At 39.2% G+C, this 22578-nt stretch overlaps 1 protein-coding gene across 3 annotated transcripts in view; it reads left to right on the top strand.

Annotated features, from left to right (window-relative positions):
- The window catches only part of LOC126272879 (exportin-6-B), a 303000-nt gene that overhangs the window by 248448 nt on the left and 31974 nt on the right, over positions 1 to 22578 (top strand). For 2 of the 3 annotated variants that reach the window (XM_049976114.1, XM_049976125.1), the window contains exons 14-16: positions 3949 to 4215; positions 8940 to 9106; positions 14978 to 15140. In XM_049976114.1, the coding sequence (XP_049832071.1) occupies positions 3949 to 4215; positions 8940 to 9106; positions 14978 to 15140 (597 nt within the window). The remainder of the gene's footprint in view (positions 1 to 3948; positions 4216 to 8939; positions 9107 to 14977; positions 15141 to 22578) is intronic. The other variant, XM_049976134.1, reaches the window with a different exon arrangement.

Raw genomic sequence — 22578 nt, 5'->3', positions numbered from 1 at the left:
TGTACAGTGAGTGATGTTATTAACCTTCTTGCGACTTTCCGTAACCAAAGAAATAGTAAAGAATCCAATTACAATAACACGTAATTCAAGCAGCTGTATAGGTGCAATATTCCCAGACCCAGTACCTCTCTCATTCATTAATGTTCTGAACTGGTCCAATGGAGTCTCTGGCCGTCAGGGTATCTTATGGCATAGTTTATGACAAATAAAAGACATCATTGCATGCTTTCATCTACAGCCTGTCTTGTTCAAAAATTTATTTCAATATCAGTCCTGGTATATTATTTACAAGGAAGATAATGTGAATAATAAAACTTCACTATTCCCCTCTGCACTGGATCATCATTTCATTGTGACCTTTCCAGTAAAACAAATCAAAATATAACTGTCAGTCAGGAAAACTGACAATAGGTGCATCACAAAGGGTATAAAAATGTCATGTAAATCCAAGAGGTCAGTCTAGAGCAATTTATAAAAACAGGTGATTCAAATTTCCACAGTTATTTCAAATTGTGCTATTAATTCCTTAATTAACTAATGCCTAAACCAAAACTACTAGCAAATAAAACCGACACAAATTATTTGAACAACAAATGTAAAGTGATTTGGGTTATTGTCAGAAAAGCTTTACAAATTGATGTCAAACAGAAAGTGCCAGAATATCTTCAGTGTAATAGCCAACAAGTAACAGACACCAAATATATTTGTGATCCATCCAATAAACATTTTTCTGGAACTGATAGCAGTCTTTCAGTTGGTTACTCTCCACCAACAAAATCTTCCTTCCAAAGTGTAAAAGATCTGACAGATCACTTTTTCTAATGTTAGGAGGCTCTCCTAATGGTCAGTAGCATAAAAAACTTCCTCTCATCTAGCATTGATGGTTTACTAGCTATGTAATAAAACAACCAATGGAAAATCCCGGATGGAATGTAACAATATTATTGAAAGAAAAGTTACTACTCACCATGTAGCAGAGATGCTGAGTCACAAATAGGCACAACAAAAAGACTGCCACAAATTAGCTTTTGACCAGTATGGCCTTCACCAAAAATAGACCCCCCCCTCCCCCCCCCCCACCCCACACACACAAAAACACACACACACACACACACACACACACACGTGACTGCAGTGTGGCTTCAGTTGCCAGAGACTGCAGTTGTGTGTGTGTGAGTTGGATTTGAGTGAGTGCTGTATATAAGTGTGTGTGTGTGTGTGTGTGTGTGTGTGTCAGTCATCTATTTTTGATGACAGCCATACTGACCGAAAGCTAATTTGTGACTGTCTTTTTGTTGTTCCTATCTGCAATTCGGCATCTCCATTATATAGTGACTAGCAACTTTACTTTACAAAAGGTTGCTGATGTAATAGTACACCCTCATTGCAACATAATCAACTGTTCCACTGAATATCTCCAAGATAGTTCCATTACATGAGAAAGGAGACAAGCATGAGATCAGCAACAACTGACCTATATCCCTCCTCCCAACTTTGTCTAAAATAACAGAAAAGATGTATGAAATCAAGTAATATCCTTTCTTGAAAATAACTCCCTACTAATAGCACAGTCGTTAGATTTTCATAAAAATAAATCCATCAGTGAGGCTCTCTTTCCTTTTACTGACCACATAATACATGCATTTAATGAAAAACACTATGCTTCTGGACTTTTAATTGATCTGACAAGGCATTCAATGTAGTCATCATACACTATTCCTTTGTGCACTGGATGTGTATGGTAAAAGATGTGTCTGTAATGAGTGGTTTCAGTTGTATCTAACAAACAGATGGCAGCTGGTAGAAATAACAACACATGATGGAAGAACAAGCTGTACAGATACAATACCAGTCATATCAGGAGTCCCTCAGAGCTCAATCTTAGGTCCCTCTCTTCTTCCTACTCTTTACTAATGACATCCCATAATGCCTACTCTCAGCAACACCTGCATTATTTGCTGACGATACAAACTTCCTCTCTTGTAACATTTCTCCACGGCAGGTGGAGCCGATTTAGTTGACAGCTGTGAAATGCTGCTATACTGGCTCCATGAAAACAGTTCTTATTTAATATGGAAAAAAACAGCTCATATGATATTCTGGCCATCAAAGATTCATACAACACATGTAGCATCATTAGTCATAGACAAGAAAGTTATCAAACAGGTCAGTGAGAGTAAATTTCTGGGAATCTGGATAGACAGCACACTACAGTGAAAGATCCACCAAGATAAACTGAGTATCCTCTGATATGCCTTTAGAGTTCTCCATGTATTTGTGACTTCACTACCATAAAAACCGTGTACTTTGCACTAGTTAACTTAGTCATTTCATATGGCATTCCTTTCTGCTAGACAGTATAAAAGCAAAAATTTGTTATTCTGACACCACTTCTATAAGGGGGTTAGTCTGTGTTATTGTCCAGGATGATGATTACACGAATATTTTGTCAGGATTTGTAAGTGGTGGGTCCTTGAGATACGGCAATATGCAAACGCGAGAAGTAAGTTTAAACAGTTTTAGTGACAAAGGCGGACTATAAAACACGCATGCTATGTGCACCCATCATCATTGTGTCTGACATCCTAATACCGGCTAATTACGGCCGTATCGAAGGCTCCCATGGTGAGCTAAGAAAAGAGACATATTCACACCCGAATCCGCGCTAGAATACTGCCCGTTGTGGATGGCATCCAGTCGCGTACTCCCCGTCGCAGTGCGGCCGGATGCGCATCTACTGACCAAGCAAATTGTCATCATTCCAGACAGGTCGGCTGGCGAGCGCATGTTAACGCACCATATGGCTGCACGCAATCTGTAGATCCTTACATTATGCAAAAATAAATTGTCAAGGTCTTGATTTTACTACAACCACATACACCTACCAAGACAATCTTTAAAGAACTGGGAATACTCCCTGTCCTGTGTGTGTGTGTGTGAACCAAATAACGGCCAGTGTGCATGGTCATCACAGCCATGGTTATGGCAACTTTCATGTAACAAATCAGAGAGACTGAGTAAATGCCGTGACAGTGTGAGGCAAATACACAGCATACTCTATAATAAATTATAATGCTCCAGCACTGTTTTTATTCTATTGCTGAATTTATGAAGACTAACTTATGTCACATCTAACGAAAATTCTTTCCAAAATATACGAACCAGAATGTGAAAGTGGTTTAATAATAATAATAATAATAATAATAATAATTCTCAGGTTGACTTTGTATTTTAAAATAGAAATCGCTGCTAGAAAGTATTGTAATGTAAATGTAACTGTATTCTGTCCTTTAAGAATTTGTATATTTAGAAATCTATGTAATAAAAAGGTTTATGCTCCTGCATCTTTGTATTGCTATAATTTGTATCCCACATCATGAACATGATATTGTGAATAAATAAACAAACATTTGTGTTAGTGAGAGAGAACACACAGACATAAGACAGAATGAATTAAGTTAAAATAAAATTTGTGTTCTTTTATTCAGTTATGAGTAATTTTTGTATTTAATAATGCTGCATGCTCTCAGAAGATAATTTATTAGTGAAAACTTTAATATTATATGGAGACAATGGCTGACCAGGAAATAAAATTCCACTAGTGGTGACAGACACATTAAGAGGAAAAAAAATTGTTAAAAACAGGTGGATTTTTCACACCGTGGGGTGTGAATTACCTGCTGCTCCTTCCAAAACCTGTCTTTCCTTTCCATTGAAAGAAATATTAGTTCCAAAAACTAACTATAGTTTTTCTCTAATTGCAATGTGTCTTACTACCAGTATTGGAATTTTGCTATGTGAAGGTAAGTACTGCACAACTGTTGTGCTGCATTATAATTTTACAGTGTACATCATGTAATGCTTTTTCAGAAATTCATGTTAGAAAAATTTAGAGTATATGTTATATCAATTACTATCATTTAATATTTATTTCATTTTCGTCCACAGACAAAGCGGTTAGTGACACGAGCACTTTGTAATACCTTACTGCTGTCTTGCCCAGGGGTACCTAATAATGAGCAAAGCTGGGATGAACGACACAGGTTGCTGACAGATCTTATGGATTCACTCACTGCCTGCTTTCAACATGTGACACCAACTTCACCTCATGCTCAAGATGTAATTACAAACACACTGCTGCTGCTTGGTGACCTGGTTGAATCTGTTTGTTCGGAAATAACAAATACGAAGAAACTTCTGTTTTCTGTCATTCAGGTGCATGTGTAATGTTTTTACTGAAGTATTTTCACCTACTTTTTAAAATGTTTTTGTAATATCAAAGGTACTTGTTTGTGAAAGTACAATTAGGGAAAAGTGGTGCATGTTGAGGCACAAAAATTAAAAAGTCTGTACATTTGTAAGTAGCCCCTGTACAGTTTTGCTATCACTATTTTTTGGAGTATAATTATTGTAAATACAATTATTTATGGAATTAGATGTAAAGTTTGCCTGGTTTTTGAAAATTCTTTCAAAATATGAAAGATGTACAATGTCTCATGCTGCCCTACTGGTGGGTTACGTTGAGACACTGAATGGGGAAGGTTGAGACACTATCGGCAAGAATGACACACTTAACAATTGGATTAGAAACATTGATTTTGTTCCTCTTTTTTTAATTATTTGGAGATAAATTAAGACATAAGATAAAATATCTCTGAAGAAAATAACACTTTATTGGTTGAAAAAGGCACAAAACAGTTGCAATAGTGAAACTTTTTTCTGTGAGATAAACCATGAAATATAATGGTAATAGAATTAGAAAAAAAGTTATGAACTACCTCTGTAAAAAAACTATTTTAACGAATGTTATACTGCAAAAACGTAACAGGGAAAGAAAGCAGCGATTGCCAAAATTATGTTCTTCCATGTTCTTGAGGTTGAGGTAACACCATAACTGTATCACAAATCTTGGAATTCAAAATATCTTCAACCACAGGATAGAAGAAATTACACTCCTGGAAATGGAAAAAAGAACACATTGACACCGGTGTGTCAGACCCACCATACTTGCTCCGGACACTGCGAGAGGGCTGTACAAGCAATGATCACACGCACGGCACAGCGGACACACCAGGAACCGCGGTGTTGGCCGTCGAATGGCGCTAGCTGCGCAGCATTTGTGCACCGCCGCCGTCAGTGTCAGCCAGTTTGCCGTGGCATACGGAGCTCCATCCCAGTCTTTAACACTGGTAGCATGCCGCGACAGCGTGGACGTGAACCGTATGTGCAGTTGACGGACTTTGAGCGAGAGCGTATAGTGGGCATGCGGGAGGCCGGATGGACGTACCGCCGAATTGCTCAACACGTGGGGCGTGAGGTCTCCACAGTACATCGATGTTGTCACCAGTGGGCGGCGGAAGGTGCACGTGCCCGTCGACCTGGGACCGGACCGCAGCGACGCACGGATGCACGCTAAGACCGTAAGATCCTACGCAGTGCCGTAGGGGACCACACCGCCACTTCCCAGCAAATTAGGGACACTGTTGCTCCTGGGGTATCAGCGAGGACCATCGCAACCGTCTCCATGAAGCTGGGCTACGGTCCCGCATACCGTTAGGCCGTCTTCCGCTCACGCCCCAAAATCGTGCAGCCCGCCTCCAGTGGTTTCGCGACAGGCGTGAATGGAGGGACGAATGGAGACGTGTCGTCTTCAGCGATGAGAGTCGCTTCTGCCTTGGTGCCAATGATGGTCGTATGCGTGTTTGGCGCCGTGCAGGTGAGCGCCACAATCAGGACTGCATACGACCGAGGCACACAGGGCCAACACCCGGCATCATGGTGTGGGGAACGATCTCCTACACTGGCCGTACACCTCTGGTGATCGTCGAGGGGACACTGAATAGTGCACGGTACATCCAAACCGTCATCGAACCCATCATTCTACCATTCCTAGACCGGCAAGGGAACTTGCTGTTCCAACAGGACAATGCACGTCCGCATGGTATCCCGTGGCACCCAACGTGCTCTAGAAGGTGTAAGTCAAGTACCCTGGCCAGCAAGATCTCCGGATCTGTCCCCCATTGAGCATGTTTGGGACTGGATGAAGCGTCGTCTCACGCGGTCTGCACGTCTAGCATGAACGCTGGTCCAACTGAGGTGCCAGGTAGAAATGGCATGGCAAGCCGTTCCACAGGACTACATCCAGCATCTCTACGATCGTCTCCATGGGAGAATAGCAGCCTGCATTGCTGCGAAAGGTGGATATACACTGTACTAGTGCCGACATTGTGCGTGCTCTGTTGCCTGTGTCTATGTGCCTGTGGTTCTGTCATTGTGATCATGTGATGTATCTGACCCCAGGAATGTGTCAATAAAGTTTCCCCTTCCTGGGACAATGAATTCACGGTGTTCTTATTTCAATTTCCAGGAGTATATTTTCAGTCTTCTGCGACTTTCTTAGAAAACAAACTTCAAAGTTCCCATCATCACATTTTTTATCTATTTATTTATATATTTTTCCTCAAAATCTTCCATATATAATGGACTACACTTTTATTGTTGATAAACGTAATGAGAACGTAATGTCTGATTTAAGGGTTTTGTGGAACTGTAACTTCATCTTCACTTAATTGAGCAATATCATCTTCCAAGTCCGATGTTCTATCAGTGTGGTGCATTTCGTCTTCATTTTCAGACCTAGTTTTCTGTTTCTTGAAGAAACTCATCTTCACACTTGTAACCTGTAGGCCAACTTTTGTGGACTTTAAGAATTTTTCTTCCAGGATTACCTTTTCTGGCACATCAGTGATAATTTTGCTTCTCCCCCTTTTCTCTAGGTTTCCTAGTCCTGTTGTTTCTTTCTGCTTTTGGATAGCCACGGAACTGTTCAGGAATGATGTAACTTGAAGATGGAGGAGAATGGTTTGAACTTTGTGGACTTTCCGGTTGTTGTGAAAAATCAGCCTTCCTTCTAGGATCACCACTCTGTTGTGGTGGATTGCATTCAAGTGCTGTCTGGTCACTGTTCTGTCCTTCAGTTGTAGGATCCTGGTTTGTTTCTCTCTGTTCATCTGGGGGATGAAGATTGTCAGTGACCATAATTGGCAGAAACATATCATCTGTGTAAACATGCCTGTCAACAGGAAAAATGCCAGATATCTTGAACGAATTGATTTTATTTTGTGGAGTCATTGCACGTACATGGGCTATACCTACACGAGCTGCAATGTTATAGATGGTGAAGGACTGTCCTGGATGTTCACTCGTCCATGTGTCTACAGCAGCATTATAATAAGCCTGAAATGGCTTCATAATTCCAACTTTCAGAGGCTGCATTCTATGGGTTGAATGTGGAGGAACAGTTAAGATGTGCACTCCATTAGCTTTTGTCATATTAATGGCTTCAACTGACATGTGACTTTCATGGTTATCACAAATTCGCAGTGTTTGTCGAGTCATAGAACTCCCAGAATATTTAATAAAATGCTGCATGACGAGTACAAAGTTAACTGAAGTCATCCAACCTGAGGAATGAGCCAGTCCAAGCGTTCTTGTAGGTGCACCATAAAGCATGAACTCTTTAAGATGAACTCGTGGGAAAACCATTATGGGTGGCATGGTGTTGCCTGCAGCATTGATCACAGGCAGTGTTCTCACTAAAGTCCCCTTTTGTCCGCTAATAACTTTCAACGCTTGTTTGATTCCTTTCTGTGCTATTACCTTTGAAGGCTGCTGTGGGACTCCAGGAGGTGTTGGGAGACCGGGAAGATATGGCATAGGAGATTTGTTTTTGTACAAGGTTGGGAGGATAATTATAGTCTATGAAGGCTTCAGTGAGACCCTTGATATATTTCAAGATGGACTGCTTGTCACTGTAGATGTGACAACCATGGGTTGCTAGGCTGTATGGAAGGCACTTCTTGCTGTGGTATGGGTGGCAGCTGTCGAAGTGGGAGTATTGCTGGTGATTAGTAGGTTTGATATGGATGAAGGTACTGATGTAGCCATCTTTGAGGTGGAGCTCTATATCTAGGAAGGTGGCTTGTTGGGTTGAGTAGGACCAGGTGAAGCAAATGGGGGAGGAGTTGTTAAGGAACGTGGATACGATACGATGTCCTCACCCTCGATACAGATCACAAAGATGTCATCATCAGTGAATCTGAACCAGGTGAGGGGTTTAGGATCCTGGGTGTTTAGGAAGGATTCCCCAAAACAGCCCATGAATAAGTTGGCATAGGATGGTGCCATGTGGGTGCCCATAGCTGTGCCCCCGATTTGTTTGCAGGTAATTCCTTCAAAGTAGTAATAGTAGTACGTTGAAATGCTACACCGGGAAGGATTTACCCTTCAAGTGACCTGTAAGAAAAATTTTATTAGCTGTTTGTTATATTCATGTGCACAATGATGATTGTAATGTTTCATTTGGCTAAATGCTAGTAAATATCTTTTTTAATTTATGAAAAGAAATAAGTACCTGAAATAGTGACTAAGGATTATGACTAGGATCTGCTTCAAATTAATGTGATTCAGCATTGAAACTCATAGGAGAAGATAAATAAATGCTGTATTTAAGGAAGAAATGAATGTTTCATTCTAAACTATTATAAAGATGGAACAATTACTTGGCAGACAGTAGCAGCAATTAAACAAACACTGTTCTTCCAAACCACATTTATCATCATCAGATAAGAGATTTTTTTTCTAATGGAGTTTTTCAGGGATTAACAGCATTGCCATTGCAGGCCCTGGTCTAGGACACTTATGAATGGCCTACCTTGGGCTCTCTCTTGCTACGTGATGGAACCTATGCTTCTAATGTGTAGTATTTGTGTCAGTTTTTGTTTGCATATTAGGTGTGGTACCACCTACCAAATAAAAAATTTACCTATCTTTATTTAGTGCTGTATTAACTAAAATTAAAATATTATCCATACTTTTAAGTGCATATTCACATTTTGTTCTGATACAGTTATCTAAAATTTGTCTCCTTTTAATTACAGGCAAATGTTCACAAAGCATTATCACTCTTCCCAGCATACGTGCGGACACCTAATGTTTGTGAAGCAATACTTGAATTCTTCATGAAAGCATTTGCAGGCTTACAGCAACAATTAGGAGCATCACTTACAGAAACAACTGTCCAAACATTCCTGGATGTTTTCACAAGGTGAGATGTGTTTGAACTTAACTGTAATTTATGTGGTAATAGAAAACTTATTTAAAATTTTATAGTAATTACTTTTCCATCAAATTATTTACTGCATAATGCATAGACAACATTCTAGATAAATATTGTGATGTAGAATATGTTTTTACAATAGTCCGGTTAACTCACTTTTAGTTAAATTATATATAGCTACATACAGGCAACTCAGTAGATATTTATTTGAATGTTATTCTATTCAAGAACTGCTCTATGCTGTAGAAAGAGCTGGCAATGAAAGCAAACTTTTGTAAACATTTCAACATACAGGAGGAGGACAAAAATGTGAAAAAAGCAGAAAAACAACTCATTATCATGCCCAATACAGTGTAGGAAAACGGTTGGGTTTCAAAATGGCTTCCAGTTATCTTGAAATGGATAAACACAGGTCCTGTGTGATTATCAAGGGAATTGTATTCTATTCTTCCTGGCCTGCAAAATAATGGCAAGTTCAGGTAACTGCAATAAAGTTGGATAGTGATCACACACCCTCCTCTCCAAAGTAGACCACAAAGGCTGAGCTCTGGTGACTGTGGTGGCCAGGGAGGATGTCGTAATTCATCCTCGTGCTCACAAAACAAGTCCTGGACAAAGCAAGGTGTGTGAACAGGGGCCCTGACATCTTGGAATAAAATGTCACTATTGGGGAATAAAAATACTATGGGATGGACCTGATCAGCCAAAATGGTCACATAATCCTTGACAGTAATGAAGCCTTACAAAGTAACTGTGGGCTCCTGGAATACGACAATATGGCTGCCCAAATCACCACTGACCCCCACCATGTTTCATTATTGGAATGTAAATGGACACAAGTTGGAGAGAGTGTGCAACAAGATTCACTCAGTCAAATGACTTAATTTCATTGCTCCATAGTCCATCACACTTTCCAGTCAAGAATGTTTGTATCAGTGAGAAACGGTTTTGGAATTTTAGCTCACCATGCAATTCCCAGATTATGTAGCCCCTTTCACTTTATTTTGGAGCTGACTCTGCTTGAAAGTGTTACATTCAGTTCTGCAGTGACTGTTGCAGCTGTCTTCCTCTTTATTTTTTCGTCAGAATACTCTTCAGTAACCGTCTGTCACGATCACTCAACACACCCACTTTCGTCCTTGTTGTGACTGAGCAGGTGATTTTTTTCTGCTCTATGTCCCCCTGTTAAGCTTCCACCATACCTATTTCGATTGTTCAGTGTGTACATCAGCATGTCATGTTTGTTTCATACACATGGTTATCACAAATTAGCAGTGTTTGTCGAGCCATAAAACTGCCAGAACATTTAATAAAATGCTGCATGATACGTACAAAGTTTTCCCCTTCACAGAATTCTTAACTCCTTAAAAAAGATGAGTGTCTTCCTAGGTAATAACACTTCTGCCATGTCTGCTTGTGTCTGTATATGTGCGGATGGATGTGTGTGTGTGTGTGTGTGTGTGTGTGTGTGTGTGTGTGTGTGTGTACCTGTCCCTTTTTCCCCCTAAGGTAAGTCTTCCCACTCTCGGGACTGGAATGACTCCTTACCCTCTCCCTTAAAACCCACATCCTTTCGTCTTTCCATCTCCTTCCCTCTTTCCTGAGGAAGCAACCGTGGGTTGCGAAAGCTTGAAATTTGTATGTGTGTTTGTGTATTTTTCCCACGTGGAATAGTGTTCCAATGACTGACCTTGTGTACTGGACACTAGATTTTCTAGCAAAATCTAATGAATGTAGGATGATAATATATCTACGTTTTTGGTACAGTTCCTCACCTAGCTCCGGCATAATGCACTCACAAATACACAGAACACTGTTCTTCCCATGACTGACACATTTGTTGAGGACATTACACAGGTGTGTTCATAATCAAATACAGCAATGGGGAACCTTCAGGATTGGCTGGGATCTGCAGTTACATTCAAGAATGCGTCTCTTGCGGGTGTCCCCATATTTTTATCTAACCCCTGTATTTTTGTTTGCTGATAATTTTTTTACCGATGCTATGTAATTCTGTCTTTTCTCAGCCACAAATTACTTCAGTAAAGGATTATCAATAACATTTACCCCTTCATATATTTAGCAGTGAATGACACTGTTATACTGAAGATGGAATTGATTGTTGATAACAAATTTCACAAGTGTTAATGTACTTTAAGCTTGTTATAAGTACACAACATCTTCACGGCAGGTGTAGTCCACAAGTACAGTATAACCCCTCTTTTATGTTCCCAGAATTAACATTTTCCTGCCGTTTACAACATTTTTTATCAGTCCCGTCAAATTTCCAGGCCCACGGTGTTAATATGTACCTGATTGTGTGCCAGTATGTTTATAATTTTCCCACAATTTACCCATTACAAAAAGATATTTGTGGAGAAAAAATGACGATGGAATGATGTTGGCCATCCATTAGTGCTTACAAATATTAGGTGGTTAAGTTTCTTGGGACCAGGGCACTCTACTCAGTGTATTTGAACCAGTAAACGTGTAAAAGTTGGAACAATTCATGCCTTATCTCCCGCCGCTGCCAAGCTCTACTTGGCATTGTGGCTGATGGAAGTAACTATGTTTGTTCGAATGAAGATATCATGATCAATCACAACTATTTCCAAACTGTGTCTACTGCGCAAACGCTATTCCGTGATTGTTGTGATCATTGTGACACATTTGTCAAACCATATTGGGCATGTTTCGGCATGTGGCCACTTGGAGCTCTAGTTGACACTGTCATTCACTTTACGTTGCTCAAATGGTATTAGTTTAAACACAACGCTGGTTACGAATTTTATTCTTGCTGAACAAAACGTATTTTGAGAATTTATTCTCTTTGTCGAGTGTATTATTTATGTATGTATTTTTTGTGATGTTACATAAACTAACAATGTGAGTGGTAGTTTGTGTGTGTGTGTGTGTGTGTGTGTGGTTCTCTACATAACTGATGAGGCAAAGTTCCTGGTAACCTCAAAAAGATGACTACAGTGCAAGAGACGCAGAATAACACATTCAAACACCATACAAAATACTTATTTACTTATTTGCACTTGACAACAAGAAAAAATTCTTGAAACATGTCATGCTAAAGATGAAAAAATACGTAACTAGTGCAATATATCGTTATTTAAATAATGAATGACAGCTGTAGGCTTTCAAAAACATTGATTATGACATAAGAAATTGAACCAAATGTTCATATTTCCCAGACAGTTATCAGTTTCAGTTACATCAGCAGTTTTTAATAGGTAATATACCTTCATTAGATAATAAAGAAGTCTCTGATAAGTCTTATGACACCTGTTATGTACATATATCACACATAAAGTGCAAGGGGGTATCCTATTGGACAAATGGCATATAAAATTGACTAGTGTGATGTCTAGCTTTACAAAAAAAAGGTTTAAATGCTTTAAAGTAATTAGAGTAATTAAGAAAAAACTAATAATTTGAGAGAAAAGTTTTGTCTCAATTTCAGGGTCCAAATGAAAAGTACAAAATAGCCAAATGGGGTATGAAATTAATCAGTGTGAGATCAAAAGGGCTTGAAATTAATCCAGATAATTAAGATAAATTTATGATTTGATGGGAAAATGAAATGTTTAGCACCTATGATAATGAAGTGTCAAAAAGTTCATCTCTTTAAGAGCTAACGTTTTTGCACATAAAAAGTTACATTGATGTGATAATTAATTGTCATAAATAGTCCTTCAAAGGAAATACTAAAATCTGGACATTTCAAGAATTGAAGACACTAAAAAAGAAATTTTGTAAATGTCTTATGGTAATGCCTCCTCAGCATTGCCACAGATCTATAGATAGCTGTTTCTCCTGCAGCAGTTAGTGCTTTGCAGTTTATAGTAGACAACGACACTGCTAGCTGTTGGTGATCTTCCTACACAAACTCTTTCTATAACATATCAAGCAACACCTGAGGTGTGCAAGTATGGCCAACCACCAAAGACCCCATGTAAACATTGAAGGTCTTCCATCAACATTGGAGACAGAAAAAAATGTGAGGAGGATGGAGAATGGAAAAGATCATTCAAGAGCATGGAATTACCTAAAGAGCTATGAGAAAATTCTTTGCACGTTTTGACACTTCCCCAGCCAAGTCTCGCACAGTTTTTGATCGCCAAATATTTCGATGTCTTTTTGTATGGCCTACATATAACAAAAGGATTCTTAAGCTGGTAGTAGATAACAATATATCTATTGACAATGATGGAAGATTGTTTGCAAGATACTGTCAATCATCAGTTAAGGTGCATGAGCAAGGCTGATCACAAAAGACTCCTGGTTAATGTGGAAGGTCTTCCAGCAGTGTTGAAGGCAGAGAAGGTTCCAGGTTCAAGTCCTGGTACAGCACACAGTTTTAATCTGCCAGGAAGTTTCAAACCGACACACACCTCCCAGCAGTATGAAAATTGATTGTGGAAACAGTACCTCAGACTGTGGATAAGATGTGTCTCCATAATATCTTTTCTTCCAGGAGTGATAGGCCCACAAGGCATGGAGCAGAACTTCTGCAAAGTTTGGAAGGTACAAGAGGCACTGGTGGAAATAAAGCTGGGAGGTTGGGTTGTGAGTCTTGCTTGGATTGCTCAGCTGTTAAAGTTCTTGTCCACAAAAGACAAAGGTTCTAGTTTTGCATCCCGGTCTGGGACATGGTGCAGACAAATATCCTCTATCACTCTATAAAATTCTAAGCATTGAACTTTAATCTCATTAACTTCCTCTTAATATAGTGATACGGAAGGTTCCACTTGGGTTGGGGATGGAAATTGACTACAGGCATTTCAGGAAGTGTTTGATGTCTTTCATATAGGACGGGAAGCTCTATGCGATGCTGGTGTACCAGGGTTGATACACTTGCAATTGGGGCTATGGTTATTTTTCTGTATTTTGGCAAGTATGTAGAAGGCAGGGATATGTGGGTCAGAAGGAGTACAGAATTCTATACAGGCACTTGTCAGTCTTTGAGTACCTTATCTGCAGCTCAGACAGAGTGGAAAGAATGGGACATCAGGAATGGTTTGCAGATCAAAGCATTAGAAAGTTATGTGGCCCCTCTTCCTCATACTCTCCACAGTGAAGTACCAAGGTAATGGATACTTTGTTCACACGGAGGAGTGGTCTACCTTCAGGGCACGTATAGCTCCCGGACTCAGCTTGAGTAAAGTTTTTAATTTCAGTGATCTTTTTCAGGAAGGGGTATGTAACGTTACAGTTTTTATGTTACTATGCTTTCAGTTATTCATGTGCTAAAAGAAGCTAACAAAATATATTTTGCACATCAAATCATCAAGATGCTAAAAAAAACACTCAGAACTTTCATTCAGAGTCTAGAATCAAGAAATAATATTTGTAAGCATTGGAAAACTTATAAGAACAGGAGACCTATGCATCTAAAATCTCCTATTCCTGTATAGTTAATACAGTCCTGCAAATATCATATTGTAAAATATATGAACATGGTAAAAAATGATTTCTGTGACTCTGTTTTTATTTATGTCAACTGCACTCTCCCTCTCCCTCCCCCTCCCCCATGATATCATACTGCCAATATAACAAAGGTGGTAATATCTCTCTCTCTCTCTCTCTCTCTCTCTCTCTCTCTCTCTCTCTCTCTCTCTCTCTCTCTAGGATATCATACTGCCAACAGTAACAAAGGTGGTAATTATTCCACTTAAGCCAAATACATTGGCACAATATATTGGTAATAAGACTGTAATTATCATTTTGTCTTATTATAACAGACATTCTTCATTAAAGTTTCAAAAAGTTAATTTGTTGTTCATTTAGTTGTCATTTTAATAATATAACAGTAAAGTGTAATATTTCAATGCATCTTCTGTTTTCCAGAGAACAGTTATCCACATCTATGGGACAGGAAGGTGGTGCTGGAGCTAGAGTTGTTGAAAAATTTCTTCAGCTGCTGCAGCTTGTTATAGCTGAGCCAGCTGCTTCATTTAAGCGCTTTGTGCCCAGCACTATCACACTTTGCCTGGAACATGTGTATCCTCTTGTAAGTTGATAGTGATGTCACAATGAGTATACATAAAATAGTTGTTATTATGGTTTTGTGTGGTTTTTTAAAAGTAAGTGAATTTATTGTAGCGTAAAATTATGTATGCCATTGATATTTAAACCTTGTTCCTGCCTTTAGCAGCCAATGCTCTATTTTGAAATACCTTGTTACTCTTAACTGTTAACCGCCAGTGAGTCCACGAAGGGCAAAGCATGGGGTTTGACCCTTGCTGTAGCATGGAACTTTAATTTGCAGGAAGCTTAATTATTATTTGTTTTTTGTACAAACAAATAAATGTTCAAAACTTTACAGTTGTAAAATCTGAAGATACTGATCTCAGTTATGCATCAAAGTCAGTTGAAGCAGCACAAGTACAGAGAACAACTCCATAGTGCACATGCCACAGTTGTTAATCTCACGGTGAGATACATAGTCTGCACCTCAAACTAAGCTCATGAACTAAAGACTGACATGCTGCCTGTCCACTGAACTTAATTTTCCATATTGACCTATATTTCTATCAACTAACTTTTGCCAACACACCTCCACCCCACATCTGCATTTTTCATTAAAGCATAGGTTGATTGGGACTTTTATTCAACTTTTCAACACCGTTCAGGTAACAGGTTTGTGAAACCAGAGAGATTTTCTTTTGTTCTGTTTAGATTCTGATCTTTCTTGCTTTTTGTGTGAATTAGCTCCCTTAATGGACCCTTAATTTCGTCTTTTCAAAACATATGTTCTCGTTTCCATAATGAGATCCAGGAAATTGTGTCTCAGCTAAAATTTCAGTATTGTAAGCAACCTAATCAGTCTGATCATTCTACAGTGGCCAATCTTTATGGCTTCTGGCACCATTGCAAATAGTGAAGTACACACTATTCCAGCAGGTGATATCTACAGCAGTGCCAACACATTCAGGAGGTGCACCTGCAGTGTACATATCACTCGTAATGCAACCTGTAATGTCTTGGATGCCATGGCCATACCTGCTGGCATCTGAGACCTTCGTTGCACCTGTGACATTTGAAATGACCACTTTGGTCCCACATTTTAAAGGCACTTGAGACTCAACAGCACTGCCCAAAGATTTAACACATAACGACATCATGGTGGACCCAGCAGTCAATGCATAGGTGTTAATCATCCTCTACTAACCACTTCAGAGAACACACACAATGAAACATTCTTATCTAAGGGGCCTATTTCAGTCTAAGGATATGATCTCTGAAGATACTCATGTCAGTGTTGCATCCAAAAGTTGACAGCAGAACATGTTGGCAGAGGACACTATATCAGTGCATTTCCCACCAGTCATACTCAAGGTAATGCCTCAACCTATCCCCATGGCACTCAGGCCACTGTGCCAGCGTTTCAGTTTGCTCGTGGTACTGACCTGTATTACTATGAACCCATTGCAAACTTGGATCCTCTGATGACAATCTTCTCTATACTTGATCTTTAGCTATATACTTTATTTGACAGGCATATGTATGTGCTTAACTTTTTATGTGTCTTCAGACTTTCTTCAGGTCATTATATCACACAGTTTCAGTATTTTGTAATAATTCTTTTGCATGTAACTTCACCTCCAAAAGTTCTAATTGTGTAGTGCTGTATACCTGGGTATTATGTCCAGCGAAAATCTTCCTGTAGCAAACAGAAGTGGCAATATTCAGTCAATTACAATCAAGATAAACAACCCAATTAGGAAAATTTTGCAAAATATATTCTATGTCATTTGCTTTAGTAGTTATGAAATCCATCTCAAAATCTTATCTACATGTACATGTACATCTATATTCTGAAAACCACTGTGAAGTGCTTGACAGAGCATACATTGCAATCTATCAGTTATTAGGGTTTTCTCCCATTCCATTCACACATGGATTGTGCGAAGAATGGTTGCTTAAATGCCTCTGTATGTGCTGTAAATAGTGTAATCTTGTTTTTGCAGTTTCTATGGGAGTGATATGTAGGGGGTTCCTATATATTCCTCAATTCATCACTTAATGTCGGTACTAGAAACTTTCTAAATGGGTCTTCGCATGATAGTTTGCTTTTATCTTCAAGTGCCTTTCAGTTCAATTCTTTCAGGATCTTTGTGATATTCTCCCATGAATCAAACAAACCTGTGATCATTCAGTGCTGCTCTTCTTTGTAGCCTTTCATCTACTGTTGGTCCTATCTGGTAAGAGTTGTGTGAGCAGTATTGTAGGATGGGTTGTGTGAGTGTTTTTTTAATGCAGTGTTTTTTTAGAGTGATAGCATTTCTGCAGTATTCTCCCAATCAACCACTGTCTGCCGCCTGATTTACCCATGACTCAAATTATGTGATGGTTCTATTTCTTATACCTACAAATTGTTTGCACCTAGGTATCTGTATGAATTGAGCAATTACAAATGTGACCCAACCCCCCCCCCCCCCCTCCCCCCCAGATTGGAATATCAAGTCTATGAAAAGATAAATTGCTACTTACCGTAAAGTGACACATTAAGTTGCCGACAGGCACAATTAAAAGATACTTACACATAAGCTTTCAGCTACAGCCTTTGTCAGAGAAACATACACTTCATTTACACAAGCAAGCGCTCCTCACACACATGTGACCGCCAACTCCAGCAGCTCAGACCAGAATATTCTTGGAATATTTTTTAGTTGTGCCTGCCAACAACTTAGTCTGTTACGTTTATGTTAAGTAGCAATCTATCTGCTCCTACATTGTTCATTGATATTATAGTCATAGGATACTACTACCATATTTACTCGAATCTAAGCCGCACTTGAATCTAAGCCGCACCTGAAAAATGAGACTCGAAATCAAGGAAAAAATATTTCACGAATCTGAGCCGCATCTGAAATCTGAGACATAGTTGGTCCATCGTAATATGAGACACAATTTAGGTCGAATGAATGACGACACAGCTACAGCAGTTTGGTTCGAGTAGTAAGCTTAACAGTTAAGCTTTACCAAGTAGCCACTGCTATGCATCAGGCACTCCGTCCGTATTTATACGGATACCCTTCCTTTTTCACTTGCTTTGTCTGGTTTGAATTGATAGCTTATTTTTCTTTGATCTGATAAGTGGCGTTCTCTTTTTTATTGGTGTTTACGTCACTCTAAGCTGAAAATGCATTACTGTACTGGGTCATGCACTGTTCCTCGCATTCTGATAATGGGTGTTTTCAGCCTGTCGCCGCTTGCGGCATGGCTTGCTTTTGTGCACACTACAGCCGCTTACAATTTTTTTAAAAAAAAAGGGGGGGGGGGGAGAGAGAGAGAGAGAGAGAGAGAGAGAGCAATCGTCTCATTAGCGAAACAATGGCAATAGACTGCTATTTGTTGTTACTAACACCGCTGCTTTCTTTGACAATGATCAAAAATAACCAAATAATAGACTGAGTATGATAGAAGATGATCTAAATGAGAGTTTAGCGAAAAATTTTCTCCGTTTGAAAATCTTTGCACGCGCCTTTTTAGTACATAACATTCTGCAAAGAAATTAGTCATCTTAGATTTATAAATCTAGTCAATTGCTGTGCATCGTTTCTGACTGGATCACTATTAGGAATAAGAATAATACGAATATAAACATGAAATGATATGTATATTCTTCCGTGTTTGCTGTTGTCTCGCTCTAATTTCGTAGTTTATTAGGCAGACAGGATTTAAATGAGATAGCAGCAAACACGAAACAGTACATGGCAAAATGTTTATATTTGTATTATTCTTATGGTGAAGAGAATACTGCATGTGATTCACAATTCATAAAAGTTCCTATTAGCAACCATCTCTTCTCACAGGTAGAAAAAATTCACAATGTAGAGTTGGCCATATTGACAAACATCCCAAACAGTCTTGCCAGTCAGATTTTCGTAGTACACTGAAATGCTGCTACATTCGAAGATGAACAATACAGAATTTGTATTTACTTCGTTGGATAATGTATGAAAATGCAGTGGTCGAAACTGGAGGCAGAGAAAAAATCTCGTCTTCCACTTCTATCTCTCTCTTCTTCTTCTTCTTCTTCTTCTTCTTCTTCTTCTTCTTCTTCTTCTTCTCCTTTTTTTTTCTGCCGCATACATTTTGGTGTCAGTATTTATCTTTGTGCCTGCAAAGCATGCCTGTGAAGCGCTACATATATTCGACGGCAGAAGTTGGTTGTGGCGGCAACTACTAACATTTTTCAGATCTTCCACTTACTTTGCACTCGATTCTAAGCCACAGGCGGTTTTTTGGATTACAAAAACCGGAAAAAAAGGTGCGGCTTAGATTCAAGTAAATAAGGTATGTGTTTTCAATTTGTCAAGTTCACAATTTTACATTTTTGAACATGTAAAGCAACTTACAACATGTAAATTAACTTACCAGTCTCAGCACCACTTTGAAATCTTATCAAGATCTGACTGAAAATTTATGCAGCTTCTTTCAGGCAGTACTGCATTATAGGTAACTGCATCGTTTGCAAAAAGTCTGAAGTTACTATTAATATTATCCACAAAGTCATTAATATATTGCATGAACAGCAAGGATCCCAACACACTTTCTTGGGGCACACCCTAAGTTATTTCTACACTTGTCTTTGAATCCTCATCCTCCTTACCAAAAATTCCTCAATCCAGTCACAAATTTCCCTTGATGCCCAATATGGTCATACTGCATCTAAGCGACTGCCTTGATCCATGGCCTTCAGTATGTCATGTGAGAAAAGTGCAAGTTGTGTTTCACTTGATTGATATTTTTGTACTTAATCTTGGTTAACTAGGAGGACATTCTGTTAGAGATACCCAGTTACATTTGCGCTCATAATATGCTCTGATATTCTGTAACAAATTGATGTCAAGGATATTGAATTGTAGTTTTATTGAACATTTCGGTTACCCTGTAATGCTGAAATGCATATGATGGCAAATGAATTGAAAAGATCTAAAAGATTTATGTCCATATAAATTTGCAAGTTACTCATATATAATTCTTAAAAAAGAATTTGTCACACTGAAAATAAAAAGATCCCATTGGCTTATACAGCCGGCTTGCAGGCTGCTGTTATTACACTAATGACTGTGAGACAGGCCAAGTGGGTATAGCTTGTTCTCAGTGTTTCTTCATTTCTGTCAGTAGATGGCATGACAGAACGGCTGAGTAATTCATCTACTAAATGGTGTAAAACACTTAAGATTTCTTAAGATATTTTGTGAGTTACAAGCAATCATTTTCAGGGTTTTTCACCATCTGTGTCATAGCAAGCACTGCAGTACCATAAAAAGTTTCTCTCCGACAAGGAAACTGAAAGTCTGTTGAAAAAAAGTGACAGTGTTGTTTCCTGAAAGTGATATTTCTTATAGTTTTGATAATGAAGACAGTGAGGTAAATGACACTAGTGATGACAGTGAGGTAAATAAAACAGAACCTTGGACCTTGCCATTGGTTGGGAGACTTGCGCGCCTCGGCGACACCGATGGCCGTACCGTAGTTGAAACCACAATGGAGGGGTATCTGTTGAGAGGTCAGACAAATGTGGTTGCTGAAGAGGGGCAGCAGCCGTTTCAGTAGTTGTGGGGGACAGTCTGGATGATTGACTGATCTGGCCTTGTAACATTAACCAAAATGGCCTTGCTGTGCTGGCACTGCGAATGGCTGAAAGCAAGAGGAAACTCCAGACGTAATTTTTCCCGAGGGCATGCAGGTTTACTGTATGGTTAAATGATGATGGCGTCCTCTTCGGTAAAATATTCCGGAGCTAAAATAGTCTCCCATTCGGATCTGCGGGTGGGAACTACTCAGAAGGATGTCGTTATCTGGAGAAAGGAAACTGGTATTCTATGGATAGGAGTATGGAATGTCAGATCACTTAATTGGGTAGATAGGTTAGAAAATTTAAAAAAGGAAATGGATAGGTTAAAGTTAGATATAGAGGGAATTAGTGAAGTTCGGTGGCAGGAGGAACAAGACTTCTGGTCAGGTGAATACAGGGTTGTAAGTACAAAATTAAATAGGGATACTGCAGGAGTAGGTTTAATAATGAATTAAAAAGTAGGAGTGCAGGTAAACTACTACAAACAGCATAGTGAACGCATTGTTGTGGCCAAGATAGACATAAAGCCCATGCCTACCACAGTAGTGCAAGTTTATATGCCAACTACCTCCGCAGATGATGAAGAGATTGATGAAATGTATGATGAGATACAAGAAATTATTCAGATAGTGAAGGGAGACAAAAATTTAATAGTCATGGGTGACTGGAATTCGATACTAGGAAAAGGAAGAGAAGGAAAAGTAGTAGGTGAATATTGAATGGGGGTAAGGAATGAAAGAGTAAGCTACCTGGTAGAATTCTGCACAGAGCATAACTTAATCGTAGCTAACATTTGATTCTAGGATCATTAAAGAAGTTTGTATACATTGAAGAGGCCTGGAGACACTGGAAGGCTTCAGATAGATTATACAGGGTGTTACAAAAAGCTACGGCCAAACTTTAAGGAAACATTCCTCACACACAAAGAAAGAAAATACGTTATGTGGACATGTGTCTGGAAACGCTTACTTTCCATGTTAGAGCTCATTTTATTACTTCTCTTCAAATCACATTAATCATGGAATGGAAACACACAGCAACAGAACGTACCAATGTGACTTCAAACACTTTTTTCACAGAAAATGTTCAAAATGTCCTCCGTTAGCGAGGATACATGCATCCACCCTCTGTTGCATAGAATCCCTGATGCAGCACTGGAGAATGGTGTATTGTAGCACAGCCGTCCACAATACGAGCACGAAGAGTCTCTACATTTGGCACTGGGGTTGCGTAGACAAGAGCTCTCAAATGCCCCCATAAATGAAAGACAAGAGGGTTGAGGTCAGGAGCGTGTGGAGGCCATGGAATTGGTCCGCCTCTACCAATCCATCGGTCACCGAATCTGTTGTTGAGAAGCGCACGAACACTTCGACTGAAAGGTGCAGGAGCTCCATCATGCAGGAACCACATGTTGTATCATACCTGTAAAGGCGCATGTTCTAGCTGCACAGGTAGAGTATCCCGTATGAAATCATGATAACATGCTCCATTGAGCGTAGGTTTGAAAAAAACTAAAATGAGCTCTAACATGGAAATTAAGCGTTTCCGGACACATGTCCACATAACATCTTTTCTTCATTTGTGAGTGAGGAATGTTTCCTGAAAGTTTGGCCGTACCATTTTGTAACACCCTGTATAATGGTAAGACAGAGATTTAGGAACCAGGTTTTAAATTGTAAGACATTTCCAGGGGCAGATGTAAACTCTGACCACAATCTATTGGTTATGAACTGTAGATTACAACTGAAGAAACAGCAAAAAGGTGGGAATTTGAGGAGATGGGACTTGGATAAACTGAAAGAACCAGAAGTTGTAGAGAATTTCAGAGAGAGCATTAGGGAACGATTGTCAAGATGGG

The sequence above is a fragment of the Schistocerca gregaria genome, chromosome 1, assembly GCF_023897955.1.
Source record: "Schistocerca gregaria isolate iqSchGreg1 chromosome 1, iqSchGreg1.2, whole genome shotgun sequence".
NCBI lineage: Eukaryota > Metazoa > Arthropoda > Insecta > Orthoptera > Acrididae > Schistocerca > Schistocerca gregaria.
The sequence above is the reverse complement of the archived record's forward strand: the minus strand, read 5'-3'. Positions and strand labels throughout refer to the sequence as shown.